Here is a 27,940-nt window from a genome sequence, read left to right on the forward strand (position 1 = left end):
AAATAAACATGTTTTTACAGCACGTCTTGATTGATGCCTGTCTCAGAGGACTAATCCATTGTGGAGGCAGTGGGGATAGCACACCAGTGTCACTAGTAGTACATTTACCATTAATTCCCATAATTTCTCATCTACAATGTTTGCTTGATTACTGCAATTTCTGTTAATGCATTCAATATATTATTATTACAGTCTTTTACAGTTCTCATTGTCGGAGTGGAAATGTTGTTTGCAGAGAGCACAACCTAGGCTTGTGGGAAACAGGTTTTGGTTTATTTCATTCCATTTACGAGTTATCAATTTATTAATTGTGTTTTGTTTGGAGCGCTCCTGTCAATGTTGAGTAAGGACACGCACCTGATTAAGCATAGAAGTAGGCCTAGGCTACCTGGCCTGGGTGCAAATGTAGGCGTATAAGTGTGCCCATTTGGGGATTTGATAGTATTTCTGATTGTCTTAACTCACCACCGCTAATGAGCTGTGGAGCTTCTCAAAGTAATTTTTTGTTCACCTCAAACAGCAAGTAAACAAAGAAAGTTTTTACATCCATTGAAAAAAATCTTTCCAGCTCTCTCCATTTCGATAATCACTCTGCGGGAAAAAAAAAAAAGAATGTGGAAACGTCACGATATAGGTCTACATGATTACTTCTTATCCCTTGCGCAAATAGCCTACAGCTATGTCTGTCCGGAGCTCACTGGTTCAGGAAACTCTGAGGGTACAGAATATTTTATACAAAGTTGCAAGTTTGTTAGTGCAAGTTTCAGGCTGGGCCAAGATGATAGTTGATACAATGTTTCAAGTAGCCAATGTGATTTATTTTTATCAGGATATTTTCTACCTGCAGGCTGCAATGTTTTATTAATAGGCTATTTTTACATGGTTGGCAATGGTAAAAGAAGTTATTTTTTAGATTTGTATAATGTTCATCGAGATTTACATGACAATGATTTTTACTTATTATAAAGTAAATGGAACTGTTCCACAAAAATGTGCATATGAAAATCATAACTTGCATGCAGATCGGTAGAAATGGTAAGATAAAGTGGTACTCAGGTGCCTACCCAGGTGGTGAATGTAGGCACCAACCCCTCCGCCACGCTGATCCTCAAGACGGGGGCCCCACAGGGGTGCTTGCTCAGCCCGCTCCTTTAGTCCCTGTTCACCCATGACTGCGTGGCCATACATGTCTCCAACTCAATCATTATCCCTTAGAGCCCAACGCTCTAAGGGATAAGTAATCATGTAGGCCTATTTCATAGTCAAGAACTTGTGGAACTTGTGGAACTTGTGGAAATCATTTTTATGTCTCTGTGTCCAATATGATGGAAGTTAGCAAATTATAACTTTGCTATCATGCTATCCACTAGTCCATCTGACTCTGGGGAAGTAGATAAAGGGCCTCATTGCCAAAATCCTGAAGTATCCCTTTAATAATGTTTACATACTATACATATATATCTACTGCTGTACAACATTTTGGATTATTTTGTGCTTGTTGAGATTTACTGCATTGATTGATGGTAACTAGGAACATAAGCATTTCACTGCACCGATGACATTACTTTATTTAATCATTAGTAAGCACTTCCCTGGAATCAGTTTCCCTATCCAAGAAGTGATGTCATCAGAAATAATCCTCTCTATTACTTTACTAAGACAGACAGACAGACAGACAGACAGACAGACAGACAGACAGACAGACAGACAGACAGACAGACAGACAGACAGACAGACAGACAGACAGACAGACAGACAGACAGACAGACAGACAGACAGACAGACATATTGAGGAGCCTGACTGGGTTGCCTGCACGTTGACTCATCCTCTCCCCAACACACACACATGCACACACAGCTCCGAGGCAAGCGGGTTAGATAGAGTCTGGCCTGGTGCACACTGAGGTTATTTTGTTTTATAGCAGCAAATGGAGCTTCGGCTCAGGCCTTTTCCTGTGACGTTCTAAACTGACCGTTTTTTCCCTCCTTTTTACAGTGCTCCTTGAACAAATAATTAGGAGTACAGACATTAACACAGATGGGGCTCTGTGATGGCAACGAGTGCCCTTCCCTCTCTTTTTCTCTCTCTCCGTCTGTCTCTTTCTCCCTCCCTCTTTCCATCTTTTACATGCACACATACACCACATCAATCCTCATGGCCATGTGACTCACCGACACACATACATAATCGAAAAATACTGCAAAACATAGCAACTGCCTTCCCACTCAAACATTCTCATACGCATTCCACTACAACCCTTTGTCCCCTACTGAGTTCAAAAAGCCTTTCTCTCATTCCCTTAGAAGGAGGTTACAGAGGAGACCAACTGCATTTCAACAGGAATAAATCTGATAAACAGAGAGAAAAGAATTCAACATCGGGGTTCCCCGGCCTGTTTAAGTCAAATCAAATCAAATTGTATTTGTCACATACACGTGTTTAGCAGATGCTATTGCGGGTGTAGCGAAATGCTTGTGTTTCTAGCGCCAACAGTGCAGTAATATCTAACAATACACACAATCTAATGTAAAGGAATGGAATAAAAAATATATAAATATTAGTCATCACACAGGGTTGGAAAGATGCACAAAGGTTCCACTTTTCTCTCTCTTACCCACCACCAACTCCTCTCTCTCTCATACTGGTTTGGCAAGAGTATTCTGAATGTCCTTGTCCTACTTCAAAATATTATGATTAGGGCCAGGGTGATGGTAAGGGTTCAGAGGTTAACAGTTTCTACCTTGTCCTTGGCCTCGTTCAGAAGGTCTTCTAGCTCAGAGAAGCTGAAGCTGGCCACTGTGATAAAGTCCCCCACCACGGGGACAAACTTGTCCCATCGGTCTGTCGTCCTGCTCTGCTGGTACTGCAGCTCCTGAAGGGGGAGAGAGGGATGTTATCATTTCACTTTCTTTTTCACTCACTTTTTCTGTTGTTAGTCTTTGTAACATACGCTCTTGTATGCACAGAAAATGTCTTAATTCTTTCTTTTAAGTGAGGGAGGTATTACATAGGAATGTGTGTAGTGTGTGTGTGTAGTCAGTAAAGACAGAGACAGTCGCCAGATGCGCGTCACAAGCACACACATATAGACACACACAGACAGACACACAAACACAAATGATTGACAACTCACCGTCTCTATAGCCTTCAGTCCACTCTTGATGTTGTGTACCTCTTTCTCTAGCTCAGCCAGACTGGTTTAGAAAAGGAAGACGTTCAGATGTCAGTTATTATTTAATCCTATCCCACTATGGGTTAAGTATATTGGGGTAATAAGGCATAATCTAATTCTAGATCTGTGGCTAAGAGCAACCTCTCCCTTGAGCTCCCATAGAGCAGCGCCCTACTTCAAATAGCTTTTGAATGGTACCTCAGTAAAGTGGAGTAGGATAAAGTTGCGTCTAGACACTGATCTAAGGTCAGTTTGTGCGCGGCCTAATGGTTAAGGTTAGGATTCGGTATGAGGTAAACTGATCCTAGATCTGTGTCAAGCAGGTGGTGGGTACTTACTTGACTTTGGCTGCCTCAGGTATGCTGAGCAGGTCCTGCTGGATGTGGAGGATGTCAGGGTAGTTCTTCTCAAAGATCATGATTAGGTAGTGCAACATGGTGATGTTCCTGTTTCAACACACATTAGAATGGATAGTGAGAGAACACATGTAATTGAGAGAACACACATGTAATTGAAATCACTCTCTCTCACACAGAAAAAGACACTTTCTCTAACACACTTTCTCTCACCCTTACAAACACCCTCTCACACTCATACATTTGATCTGCAAATCTCTGCCCACAATCCCTCCCCGTTCGTGCAACCGTTAGCTAACCCCTCGTGTGCCCGCTCTGACCTGTCTATGCTGGACTTGGTGTCTGCGATCTTGTTGAGGGATGACACCTTGAAGCCGTAGGCGTTGCCTCGCTGACCTTTGTTCATGAAGTTGCCGAAGGCCAGGACCACCTCCAGGGTCTGAGTCAACCTCTTACTGCGGACCACCTCCTTAGAGGCACTCAATATGGCTGAGAGAGAGGGGGGTTGAGGGAGAGCTATATGTGATAGCTATAACATATTAGACTACATTTAACAATGCTAGACATGAAGTCCATAGTAGATGACGGTTCAACTCAAGCGAGCGAGAGAGAGAGAGAGAGAGAGAGAGGGTGGGGGGAACAATTGCAATGCATCGTGATAGCTTTCACAGACTGCATTCAACAACAAAAGACATCCTTAGTAGCTAAGGTTTGAACCTCAAACTCTGCTGAGAGAGGGAGAGAGAACAATTGCAATCTTTTGTAATAGCTATAACATGGTGAAGATCTCAAATGCATACTCCTTGCATCCTCTCTCATCTTCTCCTTCTCAAAACCCATTGGATAAGAAAGCCAGAAGTCCTTCCCCTCTGATGACCTCCTCTAATGGGTTATGAGAAGGAGACGAGGTGAGAGGACGCAAGGAGTATGCAATTGAGATCTTCCCATGGACTACATCCATGACGTCTTAGCTGAGGGTTCAACCTCAAACTTCAGTGAGAGAGGAAAATTAACAACGTGTCACGATAGCTAATACATAGACTACAATCATTATGCAAGATGTCCATAGTAGCTAAAGGGTTCATCCTCACATGCAAAGGAAGGAGAGCGAGTGTTTCTTTGACTTAAAAGGAACAAAACCACAATACAGATCTACGGAGTACTAGTAGAACAAAAGCCATCCCCATCCTAATCTATCTCTCCCTGGAGTGAGAGTTGGCATCACAGAACAGGCCGCATCTCTTCAGAGATCTCTTTCTTCACTTTAAAAGATCAATCTGCAGCACAAACAACAAGGCTGTTATCCCGCCACTGTTTTGGTAAATAGCTGAGAGATGGGGCTGAAGAAATGCAAGGACAGACCATCCATGAGACCTCTCCACCAAAAAAAAACTAAGACAGAATGCAATTAATACAGTAACATGAGTGGAGTTCAGGAGGGTGCAGATTTGTTCCAGATAGAAATGTCTCCTCCAGAGCAGAGATGACCTATCTGACAGAGGAGGATGTATATTCTACATTATGTATTTATATCTGAATGTTCGGTTGCATTGAACCCCATACACGACACAGGTCAGGTGGAGCCAATGTGGTTGTGGGGATACTTGAAATGAGACACAACATCATCCCCTGCATAAGGACTTCATAACACATTCATAACCCAGACATAATACATTCATAAGAAGTACATAAGCAGTTCATAGATGCTTCATAGACATCAACAATCTGACCCCTTGACGTTTCCTTTACTCCTATCTACTTCCGACAATGACAATTGTGAAGGGAGCAAAATCAGGTTTAGTGAAAAGGTAGAGAAGAACCTTTTCACACTGTCAGAGCCACCTACTGTACTGCAAAGAGTGATATTATTTAAAAAGCCATTGTCAAAATACACCAAATCACCAAATACTTCCAGACACAGTATTAAGCAGACATTCTGTGTAATATAGACATAGGCAATAGTTACATGACTGAATCATGCTTGTACAATATCTGCCTCGTTCCATTCCAGAACCCACAAACTGTCCTCATCCTGCATGGACATCATGGAGAGGGTTTGAAATAAATTCCACTGAGCGTGTATAAAGGCTGCTTATTTCCTCCATGAAAAGTTGTCTCTGAGGTTATGATAGGATTACTTGTCTTAGATCTTATTCAAATGTTATTAAAGTGTGCATGTCTTAATGTCATAAGCCTGAGTAGAAACCTCTAAGGTAACTTCTAAAACAAGCGCAAGCACACACATACAAGGTCACATTCTCACACACGCACGCACAGTCAAATCACAGACAAATACACACACACATTCTCACGCACACTCTCTCTCACAAATGCACGAGCACACATATACACATCTGTGTACTGCATGCCTTTTGCTGGAAGCCTTTACCCATGCAGCACTTAGAAGGGAACAGCAGTGTTTATGAGAACGCCTCTCCCCTCTCAAAAATTGCCAGCTTTCCAAAACATCATCCCTGGTAACTTCACTCTTTATTTCAACCGGAGAAAAAACCAAAGTCCGGTCCAAACACACACATGGGCATGCACACATAAGTTCACGTGCACGTGTGCACACACACACACACGACTCACACATACCGTACACACACATACGCTCACAAACACACGTACGCGCACAAACACAAAAAGCTCAGAGAAATGCTTTGCTAGATGTCTAAATAACAGACTTATTGACAATTCCTCTCCTCCTACTAGATCTTTCTCTTCAGTGTGGTTTCACCACAGATAACTAGGGCCTTTTTATTTATAATAGTCTGATGACTACTCTCCTCACATTTCCTCTGCTATTTCAGTTCATCTATAGGAGTCTTTTCAAGAACATTCAATGTACCCAAATGAAAAAAAGTGAATCCGAATGAAGATATGCTCTTTGGCAGAGGCTTTTGTCTATAGCAACTTATCAGTGAGTGCATACATTTTCGTATGGGTGGCCCCAGAGGGAATCAAACCCATTACCCTAGGGCCATAGACTTACTAACTGAGCCACACAGGACCACAGGGCCCGAGTGTCTTTGACTAGCTACTCAATTGTACCTTCGACCTTGGGCTTGGTTTCCGCCAGGCGCTCTGCAAACTTCTTCTTGAAGTACAGGGCCTGAAGTCTCTGCTGGTAGTGGTCAATTCTAGAGGTGGGATTAAAGAGGGGATGAAAGGGATGGGATAGAGAGAAAAAACACAAAACAAAAAATATCCTTGCAACATTTACCTGGAGCTAATGCTGCAGATAGCAATACTGGGTGATTTGAAAAGTCATAGTCAATCGATCAATAATATAATAATACTTTTAGCAAAAATGTTTATCTTTAATTTACAATCTGTAGAAACTATGAGAATAGAAAGTTCATAACTTTTGTGAAGCATCACAGCACAGTTGAAAAATAGATGGCAAATAGAAATCCAATATGGATGGTGTTGAGGGATAGATGGGAGGGGTTGAATGGAGCTAAAGGGTGGGACTAATAACAAGATAACAATTGTAAAATATACTGTCTATAAAATGTATTTACTGTAGGTTCAGAACTTTTGTGAAATAGCACAGTTAAAAATATATGGCAAATAGAATCTCATTGGAAATGGGGTGTTAGCAAAATGTTGAAGCTCACCTGCTCATCTCGAAGAGGAAGCGGTCAGCACGGGCCATGCGCTCCAGCTCGTGTTTGTGCTCTTCCAGGAGGTCAATGTCACTCTTTTCAGGGACAAACTTCAGCAGCTACACAAGCACAAACCCAGGAGGAACTCAAATCAAAACCCAAGTTTTCTTATAATGCATCTAAGAAATGTAAATGTAGTTAGCAATACACGATTGATTACTTGAATTTGCATCCCTGCATTTATATCATCATTTGTGTAATTTTACTGGTTAGAATAGTTCTGGTTCATTCCCAAATACATATGTTATTTTTCTGTAGGCCGCAGCTTTTGTGTCTGAAAATGACAGATTGAGCTAATGGGAGTAATCCTTATAGACGGATGATGGTCAATTGAGATGATTGCCCATCAAAAAACGCACAATATGTCTGCCTTTGTGCTGTAATCACTTTTGTATAAAACAAGTTGACGTAAGTTTAACTTTTGACTGACAAAAATTGACAATTGATTAATGTATATATGATTTTATCCATGTTCCTGCATCTGTGTGGCCGTAGCTTAATCTACAGTTATGTACAGTTCCAGTCAAAAGTTTGGACACAACTACTCATTCAATGGTTTTTCTTTATTTTTTACTATTTTTTTTACATTGTAGAATAATAGTGAAGACATCAAAACTACTAAATAACACATATGGAATCATGTTGTAACCATAAAAGTGTTAAACAAATCAAAAGATATATTATATTTTAGATTCTTCAAAGTAGCCACCCTTTGCCTTGATGACAGCTTTGCACACTCTTGGCATTCTCTCAACCAGTTTCACGAGGAATGGTTTTCCAACAGTCTTGAAGGGGTTCCCACATATGCTGAGAACTTGTTGGCTGCTTTTCTTCACTCTGCAGTCCAACTCATCCAAAATCATCTCAATTGGGTTGATGTTGGGTGATAGTGGAGGCCAGGTCATCTGATGCAGCACTCCAACCCTCTCCTTCTTTATCAAATAGCTCTTACACAGCCTGAAGGTTTGTTTTGGGTCATTGTCCTGTTGAAAAACAAATGATAGTCCCACTAAGCCCAAACTAGATGGGATGGCGTATCGCTGCAGAATGCTGTGGTAGCCATGCTGGTTAAGTGTGCCTTAAATTCTAAATAAATCAGTGACAGTGTCACCAGCAAAGCATCCCCACACCATCACACCTTCTCCTCCATGCTTCATGGTGGGAACCACACATGCAGAGATCATCCGTTCACCTACTCCGCGTCTCACAAAGACATGGCGGTTGGAACCAAAAATCTCAAATTTGGACACATCAGACTAAAGGACAAATTTCCGCCGGTCTAATGTCCATTGCTCGTGTTTCTTGGCCCAAGCAAGTCTCTTTTTCTTATTGGTGTCCGTTAGTAGTGGCTTCTTTGCAGCAATTCAACCATGAATGCCTGATTCACTCAGTCTCCTCTGAACAGTTGATGTTGAGATGTGTCTGTTACTTGAACTCTGTGAAGCATTTATTTGGGCTGCAATTTCTGAGGCTGGTAACTATAATGAACTTATCCTCTGCAGCAGAGGTAACTCTGGCTCTTCCTTTCCTGTGGCAGTCCTCATGACAGCCAGTTTCATTATAGAGCTTGATGGTTTTTGCGACTGCACTTGAAGAAACTTTCAAAGTTCTTTCCAGATTGACTGAGAATTTGTCTTAAAGTAACGATGGACTGTCGTTTCTCTTTGCTTATTTGAGCTGTTCTTGCCATAATATGGACTTGGTCTTTTACCAAATAGGGCTATTGTCACGTCCTGACAATAGAGTGCTCTTATTTTCTATGGTAAAGTAGGTCAGGGCGTGACTGGGGTTTTTTATCTAGTTTCTTTTTTCTATGTTGTGTTTGAGTTTCTTTTTTCTATGTTTGGGTTGTTGTATGATTCCCAATTAGAGGCAGCTGGTCATCGTTGTCTCTAATTGGGGATCATATTTAAGTAGTTGTTTTTCCCACTTGGTTTTGTGGGAGATTATTTTGAGTTAGTGCATGTTGCACCTCTGTCGTCACAGTTTGTTGTTTGTTTGTAGTTTATTGTTTGTTTGGCTAAGTTTCACAACATAATAAAGATGTGGAACAATACTCACGCTGCGCCTTGGTCTCCTCCTTAAAACGGATGTGACAGAATCTCCCACCACCAGAGGACCAAGCAGCGTGGCCAGGAGGAATGGACATGGGAGGACATCCTGGACGGCAAAGGATCCTGGACGTGGGAGGAGATCCAGGCCGGATGGGATCGCCTCCCATGGGAACAGGTGGAAGCAGCGAGGGAGGAACGGCGACGAGACTGGGAGTCATGGCAATGACGGAAGTCCGAGAGGAAGCTTTGGGTTGGTGGAGTCAGGATTTAGACCTGAGCCAACTCCCCGTGCTTACTGTGGGGAGCGTGTGACCAGTCAGGCACCGGGTTATGCGGTGATGCGCACTGTATCTCCAGTGCGCATTCATAGCCCGGTGCGCTCTGTGCCTGCGCCCCGCATTTGCCGTGCTAGAGTGGGCATTCAGCCAGGACGGATTGTGCCGGCTCAGCGCTCCTGGTCTCCGGTGCGTCTCTTCGGCCCATGATATCCTGCGCCAGCTCTATGCACGGTATCCCCAGTTAGCCAGCACAACCCAGTGCGGCCTGTGGCAGCTCCCCGCACTTGCCGTGCGACAGGGGGTATTCAGCCAGGACGCGTTGTGCCAGCTTTACGCTCCAGACCTCCAGTCCGCCTCCACGGCCCAGGGTATCCTGCGCCGGCTCTATGCACTATGCCTCCAGTGCGCCTTCACAACCCAGTGCGTCCTGTGCCAGCTCTCCACACTTACCGAGCTAAAGTGGGTATCCAACCAGGACGTGTTGTGCCTGCTCCACACAACCAGCCTCCAGTGATGATCCATGGTCCGAAGCCTCCAGTGATGATCTATGGCACGAAGCGTCCAGTGATGATCCATGGCCCGGAGCCTGTAGTGATGATCCATGGCACGAAGCCTCCAGTGATAATCCATGGCCCGGAGCCTCCAGTGATGATCCATGGCACGAAGCAACCAGTGATGATCCATGGCCCGGAGCCTGTAGTGATGATCCATGGCACGAAGCAACCAGTGATGATCCATGGCCCGGAGCCTGTAGTGATGATCCATGGCACGAAGCAACCAGTGATGATCCATGGCCCGGAGCCTGTAGTGATGATCCATGGCACGAAGCCTCCAGTGATGATCCATGGCCCGGAGCCTGTAGTGATGATCCATGGCCCGGAGCCTCCAGTGATGATCCATGGCCCGGAGCCTCCAGTGATGATCCATGGCCCGGAGCCTCCAGTGATGATCCATGGCCCGGAGCCTCCAGTGATAATCCATGGCACGGAGCTTCCAGTGATGATCCATGGCCCGGAGCCTGTAGTGATGATCCATGGCACGAAGCCTCCAGTGATGATCCATGGCCCGGAGCCTCCAGTGATAATCCATGGCCCGGAGCCTCCAGTGATAATCCATGGCCCGGAGCCTCCAGTGATAATCCATGGCCCGGAGCCTCCAGTGATAATCCATGGCCCGGAGCTCCCAGTCCGGAGCCTGCAGCGACGGCTCCCAGTCCGGAGCCTGCAGCGACGGCTCCCAGTCCGGAGCCTGCAGCGACGGCTCCCAGTCCGGAGCCTGCAGCGACGGCTCCCAGTCCGGAGCCTGCAGCGACGGTTCCCAGTCCGGAGCCTGCAGCGACGGCTCCCAGTCCGGAGCCTGCAGCGACGGTTCCCAGTCCGGAGCCTGCAGCGACGGCTCCCAGTCCGGAGCCTGCAGCGACGGCTCCCAGTCCGGAGCCTGCAGCGACGGCTCCCAGTCCGGAGCCTGCAGCGACGGTTCCCAGTCCGGAGCCTGCAGCGACGGTTCCCAGTCCGGAGCCTCCAGAGACGGTCCACAGCCAAGAGCCTCCAGAGACGGTCCGTAGTCAAGAGTCTCCAGCGACGGTCCTTAGTCCAGAGCCTCCAGCGGGGGTTCCCAATTCAGAGCCTCCGGCGACGATCTATGGTCCGGTTCCTCCGGTGACGATCCATGGTCCGGTTCCTCCGGTGACGATCCACAGTCCGGAGCTTCCGGCGACGATCCACGGTCCGGGTCCTCCGGTGACGATCCACGGTCCGGAGCTTTCGGTGACGACCCCCGAAAGAGAGCCGCCTCCAATGTTGGCGGATCCGCAGGATGAGAGGGTTCTTCGTCCTGCACCAGAGCCATCTCTAATTGGGGATCATATTTAAGTCATTGTTTTTCCCACTTGGTTTTGTGGGAGATTATTTTGAGTTAGTGCATGTTGCACCTCTGTTGTCACGGTTTGTTGTTTGTTTGTAGTTTGTTTGTTTGGCTAAGTTTCACAACATAATAAAGATGTGGAACGATATTCACGCTGCGCCTTGGTCTCCTCCTTACGACGGACGTGACAGCTATCTTCTGTATACCACCCCTACCTTGTCACAAGACAACTGATTGTCTCAAACGCATTAACCTGTTGGGGCTGCAGGTTAGCAATGAACCCCGAGTCGGGATTGCTAACAAGGCTGGAAATTCAAAACATCAAAAATCTAATAATTTCAATTTCTCAAACAATCAACTATTTTACACAATTTAAAAGATAAACATCTCCTTAATCTAACCACATTGTTCGATTTTCAAAGAGGCTTTACGGCAAAAGCATAAAGTTAGATTATGTTAGGACAGTACATAGCCACAAAAGTACAAACATCCATTTTCAATTCAAGGTCAGGCGTCACCAAAAGCAGAAACCAGCTAGAATTATGCACTAACCTTTGTCAATCTCCATCAGATGACACTCCTAGGACATTATGTTATACAATACATGCATTTTTTGTTCCATCAAGTTCATATTTATATCCAAAAACAGCATTTTACAGTAGCGTGAAATTCAGATTTTTTTTCTTCTCTGAAATGCTTCCGGTGAACATAACAAAATTACTATTCGAAAACATTGGTAAATTATAATATTGTCATTCAAAGAATAATATATTATCATCTCGTAATTGCTACCGAATGGCCAGATCTCAAAATAACTTTACTGGGAAATCACATTTTGCAATAAACGGGGTGGTATGCTAAGAACAATAAGCTATGCTATACAGTTAGCATCATCTAATATCGATAATAACATTGTAAATATCCCCTTACCTTTGATTATCTCCATCAGAAGGCACTGCCAGGAATCCCAGGTCCGGAACAAATGTGGTTTCTTTTGACAAAGTTCATAATTTATGTCCAAATAACACCAAGTAGTTAGCGTTCATTATGCTCCCACAAAACGTGATGGGGGGGGTTGTAAATCACGCCGAAAAGCTAAAACAACCTAGTAAATAATCTATTTACGTTCGTTCAAACATGTCAAAGGTTGTTTAGCATTAATCTTTTGGTCCATTTTTAACGTTAAACATCAGTAATATTTTCACACAACCTATCCTATGTCTTGATAAACAATTAATGACAAACTCACGCTTCTCAGATTTATGCGCAGGCGCAAAAAATGAAGTGACGACATGTCAACTTCCTTGCATTCTAATTTGCTCTCTGTTTATCATAGACGCTTCAAACAACTTTATAAAGATCGTTGACATCTAGTGGAAGCCGTAGGTGTTGCGAAATTAATCCTTTCTCACTATGGTATCTATAAAACATTGACACTAAATAGTACAGTCACATTTTTTTTGATCTATTTTTCACAGGTTTTTGCCTGCAATATGAGTTTTGTTATACTTACAGACACCATTCAAACTGTTTTAGAAAATTCAGAGTGTTTTTTATCCGAATGTGTTAATAATATGCATATCCTAGCTTCTGAGTTGGTGTAGGAGGCAGTTAAAAATGGGCACATATTTTTTTCAAAATTTCTCAATACTGCCCCCGAGCCCCAACAGGTTTTAAGGAAAGAAATTCCACAAATTTACTTTTAACATGGCATACCTGTTAATTGAAATGCATCATGAAGCTGGTTGAGAGAATGCCAAGAGTGTGCAAAGCTGTCATCAAGGCAAAGGGTGGCTACTTTGAAGAATCTCAAATATAAAATATATTTTCATTTGTTTAACACTTTTTTTTTGGTTACTACATGATGTGTTATTTCATAGTTTTGAAGTCTTCGCTATTATTCTACAATGTAGAAAATAGTAAAAAAAAAAAAAAAACCTGGAATGAGTAGGTGTGTCCAAACTTTTGACTGGTACTGTATACAGGTAAATATCTTAAGTCTGATATTTTGAGTTACACTTCAGTAGACGCCAAAACGATTCTCCACCCTTCTTTTGCACACGTCCAGTAAAGGATTTAAAAGCATAGGATGGGTATGAGCATTGGTTGGAAGGAGTTTCCACCCGTGTTAAATCTATGACAGGGAGTGTGCATGTGCACACTTCGGATAAGAGGGGAGAATCGGGATGTAGCCAGAAAGTGGCTTAATTCTCACGTGGTCTACTTTATTGTTGTGCCCCTAAGCAAAGCATTAACCTGATTTTCTTTGTCAATGTCTATACACGCCGCAAGACTCACTTTGCATAAAAGTCTGCCTGGCAAAAGGAATTATTTATCTCTTTCCTCTGTGACTATAGGTTTTTTCTTTAAACAGGCACTAAATATTGAGTTGATTTGACATTTAAAGAATAAACAAACCATGGATTACAGTTTCTCCTGGTCACTGGTCTACTTGGGTGAGGAACCATTTAACATTAAATTGTAAAATGCTGAACTACCCCTTTAACAATAATAATAATAATTTATTAAACTTATTTTCATAATAGAAATGTCATTGTGCTTCATAACCAAAAACGAACAAACAAACAAGCAATATATCATGACAGGTCAGGCCAACCAATAGGGGCCAATTCTTTGAATGCTGCATCTTCTGGAGAGGGTCAGTAAATGATGGTGATGGAGTCTACTGATGATCTGGTAGAGCAGGGGTCAGCAACAGGCGGCCCGAGGGCCAATACCTTCCGCAAGTGTTTTTTTGTTGTTGGGGGGGGGTCGTTTTTTTGGTAATAAAAAAAAGACTTGAATCACCAGGAATTAATCTAAAAAAGAATTTAATTTACGAAATCGATTCCCAAGTATTCACACAAATAACAAAAGAGACGTGATCATGTCTCAATCTCAATGTAATCAAGATATGAAAGGATTGTTTTTAATTTATTTTTTATTGAGGATAAATTACCTGCTCCAGCATGTCCTTGGCTAGCTCTTCCCGCTCGTCCATCTCTAGAATGGCCCTCTTGATCTCCTCATTGCTCATTTTTAACCTGCGAGGACAGACCAACAGACCGCAAGAGATTTAGTTAGCAATGATGATACAAACTGCAGGGAGGCAGGAGGGATACAGTATCTACACTATATGTGACTTAACTGCCTCAGCTCGCTTAGGTCTTCTGTTTACTGTGTTTTAATTACATTTAGAATGTAATTTGTACCCACAGTTTAGCTTGTACAATGCCTTGTTGAAAAACAGTAAAACAAACTATCTCTCTTAACAAGGCAACAGTAAACATGTCATCCCCAATGAATGATGCTGCTCCCAACTTGGGCCAATGAGTGTACTTTTGTAAATGCCGGATCTCCATGTCAAAATGTATTAATGGAAAGGTGGATACCTAGTGAGTTGTACAACTGAAATCCTTCAACTGAAATGTGTCTTCCACATTTATCCCTACCCCTCTGAATCAGAGAGGTGCGGGGGGCTTCCTTAATCGACATCCACGTCTTCGGCTCCCAGTGGGTTAACTGCCTTGCAGAATGACAGATTTTTACCTTGTCAGCTTTGGGATTCGATCCAGCAACCTTTCAGTTACTGGCCCAACGCTCTAACCACTAGCCTACCTGCATTATTCACCTAAGGTTTGCCAAAATCGGGCCAGTGGTGTCTGAGATATCACGTGTGACGTACGTACTAACGTACATCCAGACAGAGACAGATCCATAGTCCCCCTCCCAATTTCATCGGTGGGGGACTATTAGCACTGTAGAAGCTAACCAACCATTTGCAAACAAACACACAGTGGTGCAATGTTTCCAATCAATGTGGGTTCATATTGAAAAGTCAATATAGCTTATCCCCACCAGGCAATGTGTTACACAATGCAAACTGTTGGGTTCTGAGAATATGAAAATATACTTATTCATGTCACTGATGGAGTGCTAAGGCTTAGAGGGTCTACACCAGAAGTGAAGGGTTATAGGAGGAAGGTATATCATGTGTGCAACTAAGCTTGGAATGTGTTGAGTGCAGGGAAGCGATTACATGTGGCAGGCATTGATAAGGGGAGACAGGTGGAGATCTTAGAAACTAACAATGTCACTGAGGGAGAGAGGGTGATGTATAACTTTACATTATGTCAGGATATGTTATTGTTAGCCATCAGGGATACTCTGGGAGGAGAAGAGACAAAGTCTGGAATCAATAACCATGACAGCCTTGAGTTGGGGAGGAGTGAGCACTTTGGGGTAGAGGTCTGGTTAGATGAAGTGAGGAAGAACAGATATCACTAAGGTTCTGTCTAGCAACAGAGATGCATTGGCTGTTCAGTTGTGGAGAAGACTCAGCCTAGGAGAAAGGGTTAAATATCAGTGCCTGTGTGAAATGTTTTTTTTTTGTCTGAATTACAGCTGTATCGACCCTTTGGGAAGAATTAAACTTGGTTAAGCTTCTCAAGTGTCCGTGAGTTATTTTCTCAAAATTAGAACCTAACAAAACAAAGCATTTCACATTAAATAGCCTGGCAAAATGAGTTCGCTATCCACAGTAAATTGGTTTTGCTCAAATACAGGCATATCAACCTATCCGTTCAACTAGTTTATAACATAATCAAAAGATTGACTAATGAAAAACTAACAGTACAAGCAACACAATCACTCCAATGTACTGTAGTACTGTTGGGTAACTTCCATACATTGTACTGCTGTACCAGACCATACTCGACCTCGGGAGTATGGCCAACTGCTGTCAGCAGCAGAGTTGATCAATGCCCACTGCATTGGGTTTGGATCGATGACACTCTCTGGCAGTACACAGTACACAACAAAGCCCTACTGACTACAGACTGACCTCATTTGGAACTGGTTGGGCCTGTGTATGTACCCACTAGTTTTTAGCCATTGGCAGTGGCGGCATCCTAAATGGGACCCTTAGGCCTATAGAGCTCTGGTAAAAAGTAATGCACAACATAGGGAATAGGGTGCCATTTGGGACGTAGGCAATGACAGAGACCTGAGCTCTAGGGCATGTGGGGGCTCTAAAATCCTGTCTATTGATCTGTGAAGTGGGACAAGACTCTCAATCATCCCTCTTTGGGCACTAAAGCATACAAAAGGCCATATTGTGAATTGGGGGAGTAGTTAGCTCCCTTGAAGTGACAAAAATTGATCCCAGTCAAGATGTTATGTGACTGGACATCCCCCGAGGAGAAGTTATACTGTTTGTCTAGTTTTAGACATTTGTCATTTCAGTCATGTTTATAACTGTGATTCCCCAATTACTTCGACAAATCAGCAAAAAGGAATGTCATGTTTTTCAAATCACACATCCTTGGCTCAAGTTTAAAAATCCCTGCTTTTCTAAATGACTACTACGCCATATAATTGCATTTCCTGAACAGATGTCCTCCTCCTTGAGGAGTCCATTAAAAATACACTGACCAGGTAAAAGCTACAGTATGATCCCATATTGATGTCACCTGTTAAATCAGTGTAGATGGAGGGAAGAAGATAGGCTAAAGAAGGATTTTTAATCCTTGAGACAATTGAGACATGGATGTGTGCCATTTAGAGGGTGAATGGGCAAGACAAAATATTTAAGTACCTTTGAAAGTGTTATGGTAATAGGTGCCAGGCACACCAGTTTGAGTGTGTCAAGAACTGCAATGCTGCTGGGTGTTTCACGTGCAACAGTTTCCCATGTGTATCAAGAATGGTCCACCACCCAAAGGACATCCAGCCAATTTGCCACAACTGTGGGAAGCATCTGAGTCAACATGGGCCAGCATCTCTGTGGAACGCTTGACCCTCGGAGGTCTCGTCCCCCCACCTCCTTGCTACCATGGCACCACAGAGGCGTCAATTGAGTTATCGTGTACTTACTTTGCAGTATAGTTCAGGGTACCTCCATAATTTCTAACATAATATATTGCAAAGATAGATGCCAAAAAGGCCATATAATGCCATCTTTATGGTTACAAGGGTTGAGAATTATAATGCGATTAGCCTGGATCCTATATCTGTTTGTGTTGTATAGCTAACTCCTATAACGATCATAGTAGTTGGCTACACAGCACAAATAGATCTGAGACTGGACTATAATGTGATGTGTGTAACAAAACAACACTGAGTCCTATATGTGGTGGCTGTTGTGAAGTGGTAACGCTCTAGGCACATACATATATTGTTCCCTACCAGACCGAGTTTCAATCCCAGAGTCCACCTTCTAACTATTCCTCCCACCTCTTTGTACCCCCCTCTAATTCTGTATGTGTCTAAATGTACTGAGTCCTGATGTCCCAGGGTTACATTAAAAGACTTGTGCATACTTAGAGAGCAGGATGACGCAGTTCTGAGCGCGACGACCGTCGATTACCGACAGCTCCTTCACCTTGCGAGTGCTCAGGTACAGGTCATCCATCGAGCCTGTTTCTTTCTTCACAGAGAGAGAAGAAAGGGAGGAGAGAAGAAACAAGTTCAGTGTCTGACAGTATACAGTATTGACACCAAGTGAGAATCGAATTGGGTGTCGCTATTCCCTTTATAGTCCACTACTTTTGACCAAGGCGGGCCCTGGTCAAAAGTAGTGGACTATAAGGAATACGGGTGCCATTTCGGACGCACCCATATTCAGTTTAAGGCCAATTAGCAAATGATTGGATGGAAGACGTGTGATGCCACTTCTTTTCATGTGAAATGTGACAAATGGACACTTTAGTGCAGGAGAAGGGTATTTAAAGCCTCTACATTGAAGTCTGTCCACAATACTACCATACTGTACCCTCCCTATGGTTGAATGCTAAGGTTGTGCCAATGTTGGCCTTTGGTCACAATCGCCCTTCCCAGAACCATTGGCAAAGGCACCTGGCCAGGAAAGGTTTTCAACTGTCACCGAGTGCTTATGTCAGGTTTCACACACGTCACTTATTAGAGCATTATGGAGGTTTTATAAACATCTTGATGTAATGAAGCGTTGCAGTCAGGCATATAAAAACAGCTCTGAAAAGCAATGAAAAAAAGAGCATCAAAAGTCCATGTCGGTGCGAGCAGAAAATCTAAAATAGGTCTTGGGAGGAAAGCTTTTTGGTGAGTCACCATCAAGAACACAGCGCAGGCTATTCCATAAACATTTCCGAAAGGGCAGGAAACGGCGCTACGAACTGGGCTTGAGGCGGCTTGTCAGATATTTTGGTAAGCTTCACACAAATGTAGTATTAAAAAATCCACAAGGGGAACGAATAGATGTTTAAAAACTGTCTGGGGTTGAAATGTTCAAAAGTATTTTATTTATGGCCTGAGCAGGCTTCCTGCACTTCCGAAATGTCCCTTTGGGGTTACGGGGAGGATGACGCATGTGAAACAGCTACTGGCTTCCAAAGAAAGATGCTTTTCTTCCATGCCCGCATTGACCAATAGTTCTACCGCAAAGCCTGACTGGCAGGATGGCACAGGGTCAAGGGATCACTCCCATTTGCTGTACTGCAGCCGCCCAGCCCTGCTATCTCTCTCTACTCACGCACGCACTCAAGATGTATACACCTTTATAATTGTTACAATGAACTGGGGTGATCAAAAGGTAGTTGGGGGAACCTTTTTTTGTGTTCTTGGCCACACTAGTTTGTTGGCTTTAGCTAAGTGGACTTAACTGCGCTCCGCTTCATACTTTTCTTACTTTGTTCATTGTAGTTTAGTGATGATGGTTATGATAATGCTGATGATTGTTATGACAATGATGATTGATATTGAAATTACACTTTGGCTTCATGAACCCAACTAGGGGCATTAAAGGCTTCATGAACCTAACTAAGGTCAAAACTGAGAAGTGCTGTTAACAACTGACTGATGATTTAACACTGATTGCTTTCCCACAAGTACTGTACATGTCAGGGGTCAATACCATATAATTCCGTCAATTCAGGAAGTAAGTTCACATTTCAATTTGCTTACTTCCTGAATGACTGAATTGAAATTGAACTGATCCCAACCCTGCTACCCCATTTGACCATGACACTTTCAAATTCACTGTCAGTCATGAGCTGACTGAAAGTTTTAGATATGTTATCTAACGGACAGTTTTAGTACTAAGATATCATTAAAAGCACAATCTACAACCCATCACTGTTAAAACAAATCTATCTCTGCTGTTATCTTATTTGTTTACTAATTGAACCCTTTTTATCCAGGTAAGTACATTTAGAACACATTTGTAATGCTTATTAACCTCTAATCAAGCAAGCCAATTAATTAAAATATACTATAAATGGTTCATTTTCCAATATGTATTACATTTTTTATTTAAAACTTGAATTCACCAGAAAGTCCCCATTGAGGTCAAAAGACCAATAACTCCACTAGCTACTTCAAACACTACATGATTATCCATGTGGCAGCCCATGTGTGCTTGGAGAAGGGAGAGAGGAAGGGAGGGAGGGAAGGAGAGACAGAGGTAACAGTGTCGGAGCACGAGAGACCCGAGACTCACCTGCTTGAAGGATTGGTTAGTGAGCAGCTCCTGCCCAGGTAGTCGGAGAGTGCAGAGAGAGAGCGAGAGAGACCAAAATCGAAACACATGCAAAGGTTAGCACTTCAAGCCAGCAAAGAAAGGCAAAACCACAGTAGCTAGCTATAGAGCAAATAGAGACTACACCACTACATACTAGAATGCAAAAGTGCAGATGTCTCTGGGGGGCTTGCTTCATCGAAAGTCTTCAAGGGCTTGTTTCATCACTACTGGTGGCGATGAGTTTATAAAAGGTTTTGGGAAACAACCCATCAAAAAATGATATTGGTGGATAAAATGACCAATTAAAAGTCGATAAAGGAAGACTAGTCATATATAACCATTGGAATACCATCAAACGGAATACAGCACTTGTCAATGTAGGACGAGACCATTGGTTACTTGTATAAATAAATATCATTCATGAATCACTTTCACTACCGTCCTCAAGTGAGTCATTAATCATAGCTGACCCTTTATAAGAACAACAAGGGCAAAGGAATTGGCAGTCGAAAGACCTCTTGATTAAACCAATAAAACATGTTTTTTTAAATGTTACACAAACTATGGTAACACCTCCATATGGGCCATTGTATGACCCTCTTACTAAGTCTGTGGGTAAAACATTGTTTAAACTATTGATAATAGGCTTACCAGCAAATTACTGATTAATCCATCTTGCATACAAACCCAATTGGGAGATTTGAACATAATTAGGACCTACCATTGATATCACTGGATTAGTTAGCCTTAATTCGCTTAAGTACACCGGTACAGACTTAAAATGGGTGTGTGTACATGATTAAATCATTGCTAAGTACATTAGCTTCAAAAACATGTATAGGCATAGTTAGTCATAATAGCTAACTAGCAGCTAAGGTTTTTAGGTTAAATGCGGAAGACACATTTCAGTTGAATGCATTCAATTGTACAACTGACTAGGTATCCTCCTTTTCCGTTCCCTTATAGTATAAGGGCTTATACGCAAATACTGTAGCGCAGTGTCCCCTAATCACCCTATTTCAAGGTCTTGACAGAAATATAAGTCTTTGGTTAAGTGTGGGGTGTGGTAAGTCCTTATGACAGTGACGATATTGACTGGTTCCTTTGTTTTAGCCTACTCCATGGCTGCGTCCCAAATAGCACCCTATTCCATACAGAGTGCATTACTTTTGACTAGGGCTATTATGATGATCATATTACTGCCACACCGGCAGTCACAAGTCATGACTGCAGTCAAATTCCACATCATTGTTGAGTCATAGTAACTAGGCTTCTCCAAAAGTGCGCTCTGTTGCCATTGATAGTAATTAGTGGCCTACCAAACTTGCTAACGGCCAGTCGTTAATGGCCTGATTTTCAGCGCTCGATTGTCCCTCTAATCATTGACATCAATGCAAATGCCATCGAAAATCAAATCAAACACTTCATGAGAGCCCTGGTATTCAGGGTGAAATAGGATCACCTGTTACGCAGCGAGATCCAGCTCCTCATTGCTGCTTGATGCATAGAATAAAAAAAGTGTTCCTATAAGCCTATGTTGCAGCAACATTTCTAAAGTCAATGCTATGCAATTGCATGAGAAAACTGAGTTTTGATAGTCTCTATTAAAAAAAGTTACAAGTTTCCTAATATTAAGCACATTGCTTCGCTTTACCCAATCAGATTGAGCAACAAAACATTTTTTAAATAATTTTTCCTGCACCTATAGAATGTATCTAAATACAAACGGCACCGGCACCCAAAATGAGTCAAGCACTGGCCTAAAGATGCATACACCATCAGATAACACATTTTATTTGGCAGATGCCATTCAGGACACTCAAGGATATCTTGCATTACATCTAGTACTGAACATAAAATCTATTTCATTTAGGCCTATGTAATGAATTTAAATTACCGTAATTTCCGGACTATTAAGCGCACCTGAATATAAGCCGCACCCACTGAATTAAAAAAAGATATATTATTTTGAACATAAATAAGCCGCACATGTCTATAAGCCGCAGGTGCCTACCGGTACATTGAAACAAATTAACTTTACACAGGCTTTAACGAAACACGGCTTGTAACAAAAATAAATAGGCTTTAACGAAACACGGCTTGTAACAAAAAATAAAAAATTAGCAGTAAGCTTTAGTTGTCTTTTTGCACTGAGTCAATTCCTCACGCTGCTGTTTCCAACGTCTTATCATCGACTCATTAAGACCAAGCTCCCGTGCAGCAGCTCTATTTCCTTTTCCAACAGCCAGATCAATCGCCTTCAACTTGAAAGCTGCATAATATGCATTTCTCCGTGTCTTTGCCATGATGAGGGTGACAAAATGACTACCGTAATCAGAATGATGGGAAGTTTGAGAGCGCTCGATTTAATCTAAACAGTAAACAAAAAAGTTGTTTGACCTTAACCCGTTCGGCAATTTCATTGGTCTAATGAAAGCTTCATGCCGGCAAAAAACTGAGCACGTCACAGAATGTGTTTTTTTGTAGAAAAAAAAATTGAAAGCGGGAAAAATCCATATATTAGCCGCGTCATTGTTTAAGCCGCGAGGTTCAAAGCCTGGGAAAAAAGTTGCGGCTAATAATCCGGAATTTACGGTATGCTTGATTATTTACCGGGAAAAAACACACTTTCTCCTATAGAGCTACATTTTTATGGAATGGTCTGCCTATCCATGTGAGAGACACAGACTCGGTCTCAACCTTTAAAACTTTATTGAAGACTCATTTCAATAGAGTCACATCATGCAGCCTTAGAATGTATTAGAAATCAAAACATACAGCATAGCTTAAGGTTTGTATCAAAACTAAAGTTGCATAAATAACTTTAAATTAAGCATATAGGAGGACCTGTTACAAATGATCACTTTGTTAAATGCTCAACACAGAATGTTTGCACTCATAGCCAGTTAAGTTATTTTATATAGGTCTAGGCTCCGAATAAATAGACTCCAATTAAGCCCTCTTGTTGTTTGTAAAGTCAAATTAAAATGAAGATTATTGTTGAAATGAATTTCTCGACTGGTGTAGGCGGAAATCGTTTGGGGAAAAATATCCTTTCTATTTTAATCTGCTATGTTCAATTGTATTCTTATTACTATAAATTAATAAAAGATTATGCCACTGGAATTATAAACAAATCTTGTCTGCTAAATGAACCAGTGTACCCCACACCCACATGGCATAGCCAGATCAAGGCCTAACATAAGGACGACTCAGAATATGTTATTCTATTCTTCTGAAATAGGCTACACTTTCTTCATATCATAGTTTCTTTAGAGCTGCATAAAACAAATAATGGATTTATTGTGATTGTATAGGCTATATTAAATGGATTTATTACACTTTTTATAATGTAGCCCTAGATGTTCCAAAGGTTCGAATCAGTGGCTTGTAGGCCCAGAGATACTTAATATGTCTATGTTAATTAACAGCCAATTAACGTAAGATCGGCACTTATTTGCATGACAGTCACCAGCTGACTAAATTTCATGACCACCACAGTCCTACTTTTGATCAGAGCTCAATGGGCCCTGGTCAAAAGTAGTGGATTATATAGGGAATTGGGTGCCATTTGGGGTGCTGCCCATGAGCCCGTGAAGAACCTTGCCTGCCCCCTACCAAATGCACTGAAGACACTACTGCACGCTCCAGCTCTTTGACATTCACACAATCAGCCATTTAGGAGGGAACAGCACCTAAGGTTAGCATAAAGCCATGAGTAAGCCAGACTCCTGGCTTTGGGACTAAGGTCCTCTTCAAAACCACTCAAACACACACACATGCGCACGTACACACACACACGCACACATACATTCTGTCTCACATAGACACGCACATGCACGCACACATCAAGATATCAAGGCTCAATGCATTACTTCAAACACAATCAATCCCTTTCTGCCACTGCAACCACACAGTGCATGTCTATATATTTTACATACACTACAAACATGCACGCACACAGACACATATCAATCCCCACGATATTTGACAGTTTATGTGACAACGCCCCACTAACTAAAAATGCTGTTTTACTTATCCAAGCGTCCATACTTGCTGTCTCTGATAGGCCGAGAACATCTTTTCAATGTCCTTGAGGTCGAGGATCTTGAAGGCCCTCAGGTCATCGACGTCGTGCCAGATGGTGCCAGTGATCTTGTTCTGCGGGGTACACAGGCAGGACATAGGGTGGCCATAAATTGAGGGTAGATTACAAACTCTGAAGTTTCCTGCAGGTACAGATCTAGGATCAGCTTCCCCTCCCACTGATCCTCAACTTAATAATTAGTGGGGAAAATGTTAAATTGCTGTGTGCAACATGGATTGGCAATTGAATGCAAGCTTCACCAAAAAAATGAAACAAACATTTTTAGCATATTTATGAGTAACAGGGTTGAAGTGTTATGGTTGACTCGCTCAGTTTTCCACCACAAAACAACAGATAATGGCCAAAAAGAGTAGAACCGGCTTACCTGTTTTACTCTATGATTTGACTATTAGATGTTCAATATTTGTTTTGAAACAAATATTGGTAAAGGAACAGTTTCACCATATTAAAACGAGAGTTCAGTTCACGTAACATGGTTGACCTTAAAATAAGAGAGATATCTAAATAAATCCTTAATCACATTAAATAAATAATAGTCTTCAGAAATGACTTTGTCAAAGCAACAAAATAACTAGGGTTTTACAATCATGGTGAAACTTGGTTAAAATCTTCAGAGAAATGACACAGGGTTGATGGAGGGTACGTCAAAATGCAGAATCTTGGCACTTTAGCAAGCCTCAACTCACATAAAAAATCTGATTAATTGAATTATCTATGTGGTCCATATTAAAGGGGACTTCATTTAATATAACAGGCTTTTAAAATTCAATATTGGGATGCAAAAGACACTCATTTCATGGAATGACCCATGTAACAAATTATGTACTTACTAAAAGTTAACCCAGGGCAGAATAGAGTCTACTGCATATTCTCTGCCCTGAGAAACTCAATTCAACAAAATGGGCTCCATTCAGCGCATAGTGAAATGCTAGCACAGTGCTCTGTTGCAATATACGTTCATTAATCACCAACTTAAGGACTTAGCTGGAATGCTAACAACCTCTTCATAGTCTAAATTGCACACCTACTCATTCCAGGGTTTTTCTTTATTTTTACTATTTTACACATTGTAGAATAATAGTGAAAAAAAAATCTTAAATAAATCTAAATATATTTTATATTTGAGATTCTTCAAAGTAGCCACCCTTTGCCTTGATGACAGCTTTGCGCTTAGTGGGACAATCATTTGTTTTTCAACAGGACAATAACCCAAAACACTTCCAGGCTGTGTAAGAGCTATTTGACCAAGAAGGAGAGTAATGGAGTGCTGCATCAGATGACATGGCCTCCACAATCACCCGACATCAACCCAATTGAGATGGTTTGGGATGAGTTGGACCACAGAGTGAAGGGAAAGCAGCCAACATGTGCTTAGCATATGTGGGAACTCCTTCAAGACTGTTGGAAAAGCATTCCAGGTGAAGCTGGTTGAGAGAATGCCAAGAGTGTGCAAAGCTGTCATCAAGGCAAAGGGTGGCTACTTTGAAGAAAAACACTTTTGGTTACTACATGATTCCATTTGTGTTATTTCATAGTTTTGATGTCTTCACTAGTATACTACAATGTAGAAAATAGTAAAAATAAAGAAAAACCCTTGAATGAGTAGGCGTTTCCAAACTTTTGACTGGTACTGTACATTAACACAAATATATTTATATTAAATGTTGCCCTAGAAGTGGTTATTTCAGTGAAATCAGACAACAGACCAGTATACTTTACCTCGCCCAGCTTGGCCCAGTTGAAGGATTTGAGCGGGTGCGAGGGCTGCGGGATAGACTTGGAGCGCATGGCAGCAGTAGTACCAAATCCAGGTGGGCCCAGAGGAGGTGGGATTCCAGAGAAGATGGGTGGAGCTCCAGGAGGAGGGGGAGGGCCTCCAGGTGGAGGAGGGGGAGGAGGAGGGCAGCTGAATGGCAGAGGGGGAGGGGGCGGAGGGAAGCCTCCGGTCATGGGGGGAGGGGGGAGGGGGCCACCAGGGGGCGGAGGAGGGAAAGGTACGCTGTCACCCTATTGGTGGAAAGAAAGACAAAATGACGGGTTGTTTACTAGTTAGAAATAAGAAAATCAAACAATCTATGAAATACTTTTATTTGCACACCATTAAACCAAAACAAACTATGGAGCATTTGGCATTACATTAAGAATATAACATGTGGTTTCAAACCAACCTTCGAAAAGTATGTAATTGAACATGACTATGTGTTTGCCCTTTCTTAATATGTGTAAAAATATGTATACTGTTGAAACTATATTGCTAGCAATGGGACAATAAAGATTTTCTGAATCTCAATCTTTAACTACAATTTGCCAACCCTAAGGCTACAGACATACAGAGATTTTGCATCTAATAATGAAAACTTTTCAATGGAAGTTATTTGTTGGATGATGGACAACTGAAATTATTGTCCGTCAAAAAATACACATAATATGTCCGCCTCTTCGAGTTTGCATCTTGTCCCAAAATAATTGACGTGAGACTTGACTTTTGATGGACTAAAACAGACAATAATGACTGCATATACGATTTCATCCGTCTCTGTGTGGACACAGCCTAAAACAGTGGGACAAGAAGAGACATTGTGACAGCATGCTTACTGCTATGTCACTGATGCGCGAGTGCAGGTCGAGCACTTGGTCCCGCGCTGACCTCAACTCCACTCCCTCTCTCTGTAGTTTGTCCTTCATCTTGTTGAGGGTCTTCATCATGTCCTCCTTCTCCTGCGTCTTGGTATCACATTCCCTCTCTTTCCGCTCCATCTTGGCCATTAGCTCTGCGTGGTCTAAAAGAGCACATGGTGTAGAAGATGTCATTGCTGTTCAAATTGTTGTATATTCTCAAATTCGCACACACAAGCACTCGGACTTGCAAACACACAAACAGAAACACACACACTACACCCACACACGGTAGACACAGAGTAGACATTTACAAGCAAACAGAAAGACACATGCAGACACAAATACACACACACGGCTCTCTGCATCTCTGGCCAAAGGCATAAAACAATTCCATAGATGCACTTCTGCACTATGGCCAGCATATGGCGATGTTTCAAACAAGTAGAGCTAGAAGATCCCGTTTTACCTTTCCTGAACTTCTCTGCTTGGTCTCTCCATTGCTTAACCTCATTTTCATTGACCAACCTGTGAGGAAAGACAAACAACATGGCTCTTAACCAGATCAAAGTCTATTTGGTAACAGGGCTCGATGGTCCATGCCAAATCGAGCCAAACAGTCAATTCAATACATGGATTGGAGGAAAATGGGCCATTTCAAATCAAATCAAATGTTATTTGTCACATACACATGGTTAGCAGATGTTAATGCGAGTGTAATGAAATGCTTGTGCTTCTAGTTCCGACAGCGCAGTAATATCTAACAAGTAATCTAACAAACTCACAACAACTACCTTATACACATAAATGTAAAGGGATGTAATAAGAATATGTACATATACATATATGGATGAGCGATGGCCATGCGACATAGGCAAGATGCAATACATGGTATGAAATAGAGTATATACATATCAGATGAGTAATGTAGGACATGTAAACATTATTAAAGTGGTATTATTTAAATTCACTAGTGATACTTTTATTAAATTCATTTATTAAAGTGGACAGTGATTTGGGTCAGCAGCAGCCTCTCAATGTTAGTGATGGCTGTTTAACAGTCTGATGGCGTTGAGATAGAAGCTGTTTTTCAGTCTTTCGGTCCCAGCTTTGATGCACCTGTACTGACCTCGCCTTCTGGATGATAATGGGGTGAACAGGCAGTGGCTCGGGTGGTTGTTGTCCTTGATGATCTTTTAGCCTTCCTGTGACATCGGGTGCTGTGTGTCCTGGAGGGCAGGTAGTTTGCCCCCGGTGAAGCATTGTGCAGACTGCAATACCCTCTGGAGAGCCTTGCGTTTGAGGGCGGTGCAGTTGCCGTACCAGG

At 42.2% G+C, this 27,940-nt stretch overlaps 1 protein-coding gene across 4 annotated transcripts in view; it reads right to left on the reverse strand.

Annotated features, from left to right (window-relative positions):
* daam2 (dishevelled associated activator of morphogenesis 2) overlaps positions 1–27,940 on the reverse strand; it is a 260,782-nt gene that overhangs the window by 17,834 nt on the left and 215,008 nt on the right. For 3 of the 4 annotated variants that reach the window (XM_082957632.1, XM_014126170.3, XM_014126171.3), the window contains 13 exons: positions 27,083–27,141; positions 26,593–26,777; positions 25,717–26,004; positions 23,943–24,050; positions 19,869–19,898; positions 17,716–17,822; positions 14,355–14,439; positions 7,153–7,259; positions 6,584–6,672; positions 3,850–4,018; positions 3,512–3,619; positions 3,135–3,195; positions 2,742–2,873 (listed from right to left, as the gene is read on the reverse strand). In XM_082957632.1, the coding sequence (XP_082813758.1) occupies positions 2,742–2,873; positions 3,135–3,195; positions 3,512–3,619; positions 3,850–4,018; positions 6,584–6,672; positions 7,153–7,259; positions 14,355–14,439; positions 17,716–17,822; positions 19,869–19,898; positions 23,943–24,050; positions 25,717–26,004; positions 26,593–26,777; positions 27,083–27,141 (1,528 nt within the window). The remainder of the gene's footprint in view (positions 1–2,741; positions 2,874–3,134; positions 3,196–3,511; positions 3,620–3,849; positions 4,019–6,583; positions 6,673–7,152; positions 7,260–14,354; positions 14,440–17,715; positions 17,823–19,868; positions 19,899–23,942; positions 24,051–25,716; positions 26,005–26,592; positions 26,778–27,082; positions 27,142–27,940) is intronic. The other variant, XM_014126175.3, reaches the window with a different exon arrangement.

The sequence above is a fragment of the Salmo salar genome, chromosome 11 (genome assembly GCF_965601325.2).
Source record: "Salmo salar chromosome 11, fSalSal1, whole genome shotgun sequence".
Classification (NCBI taxonomy): domain Eukaryota; kingdom Metazoa; phylum Chordata; class Actinopteri; order Salmoniformes; family Salmonidae; genus Salmo; species Salmo salar.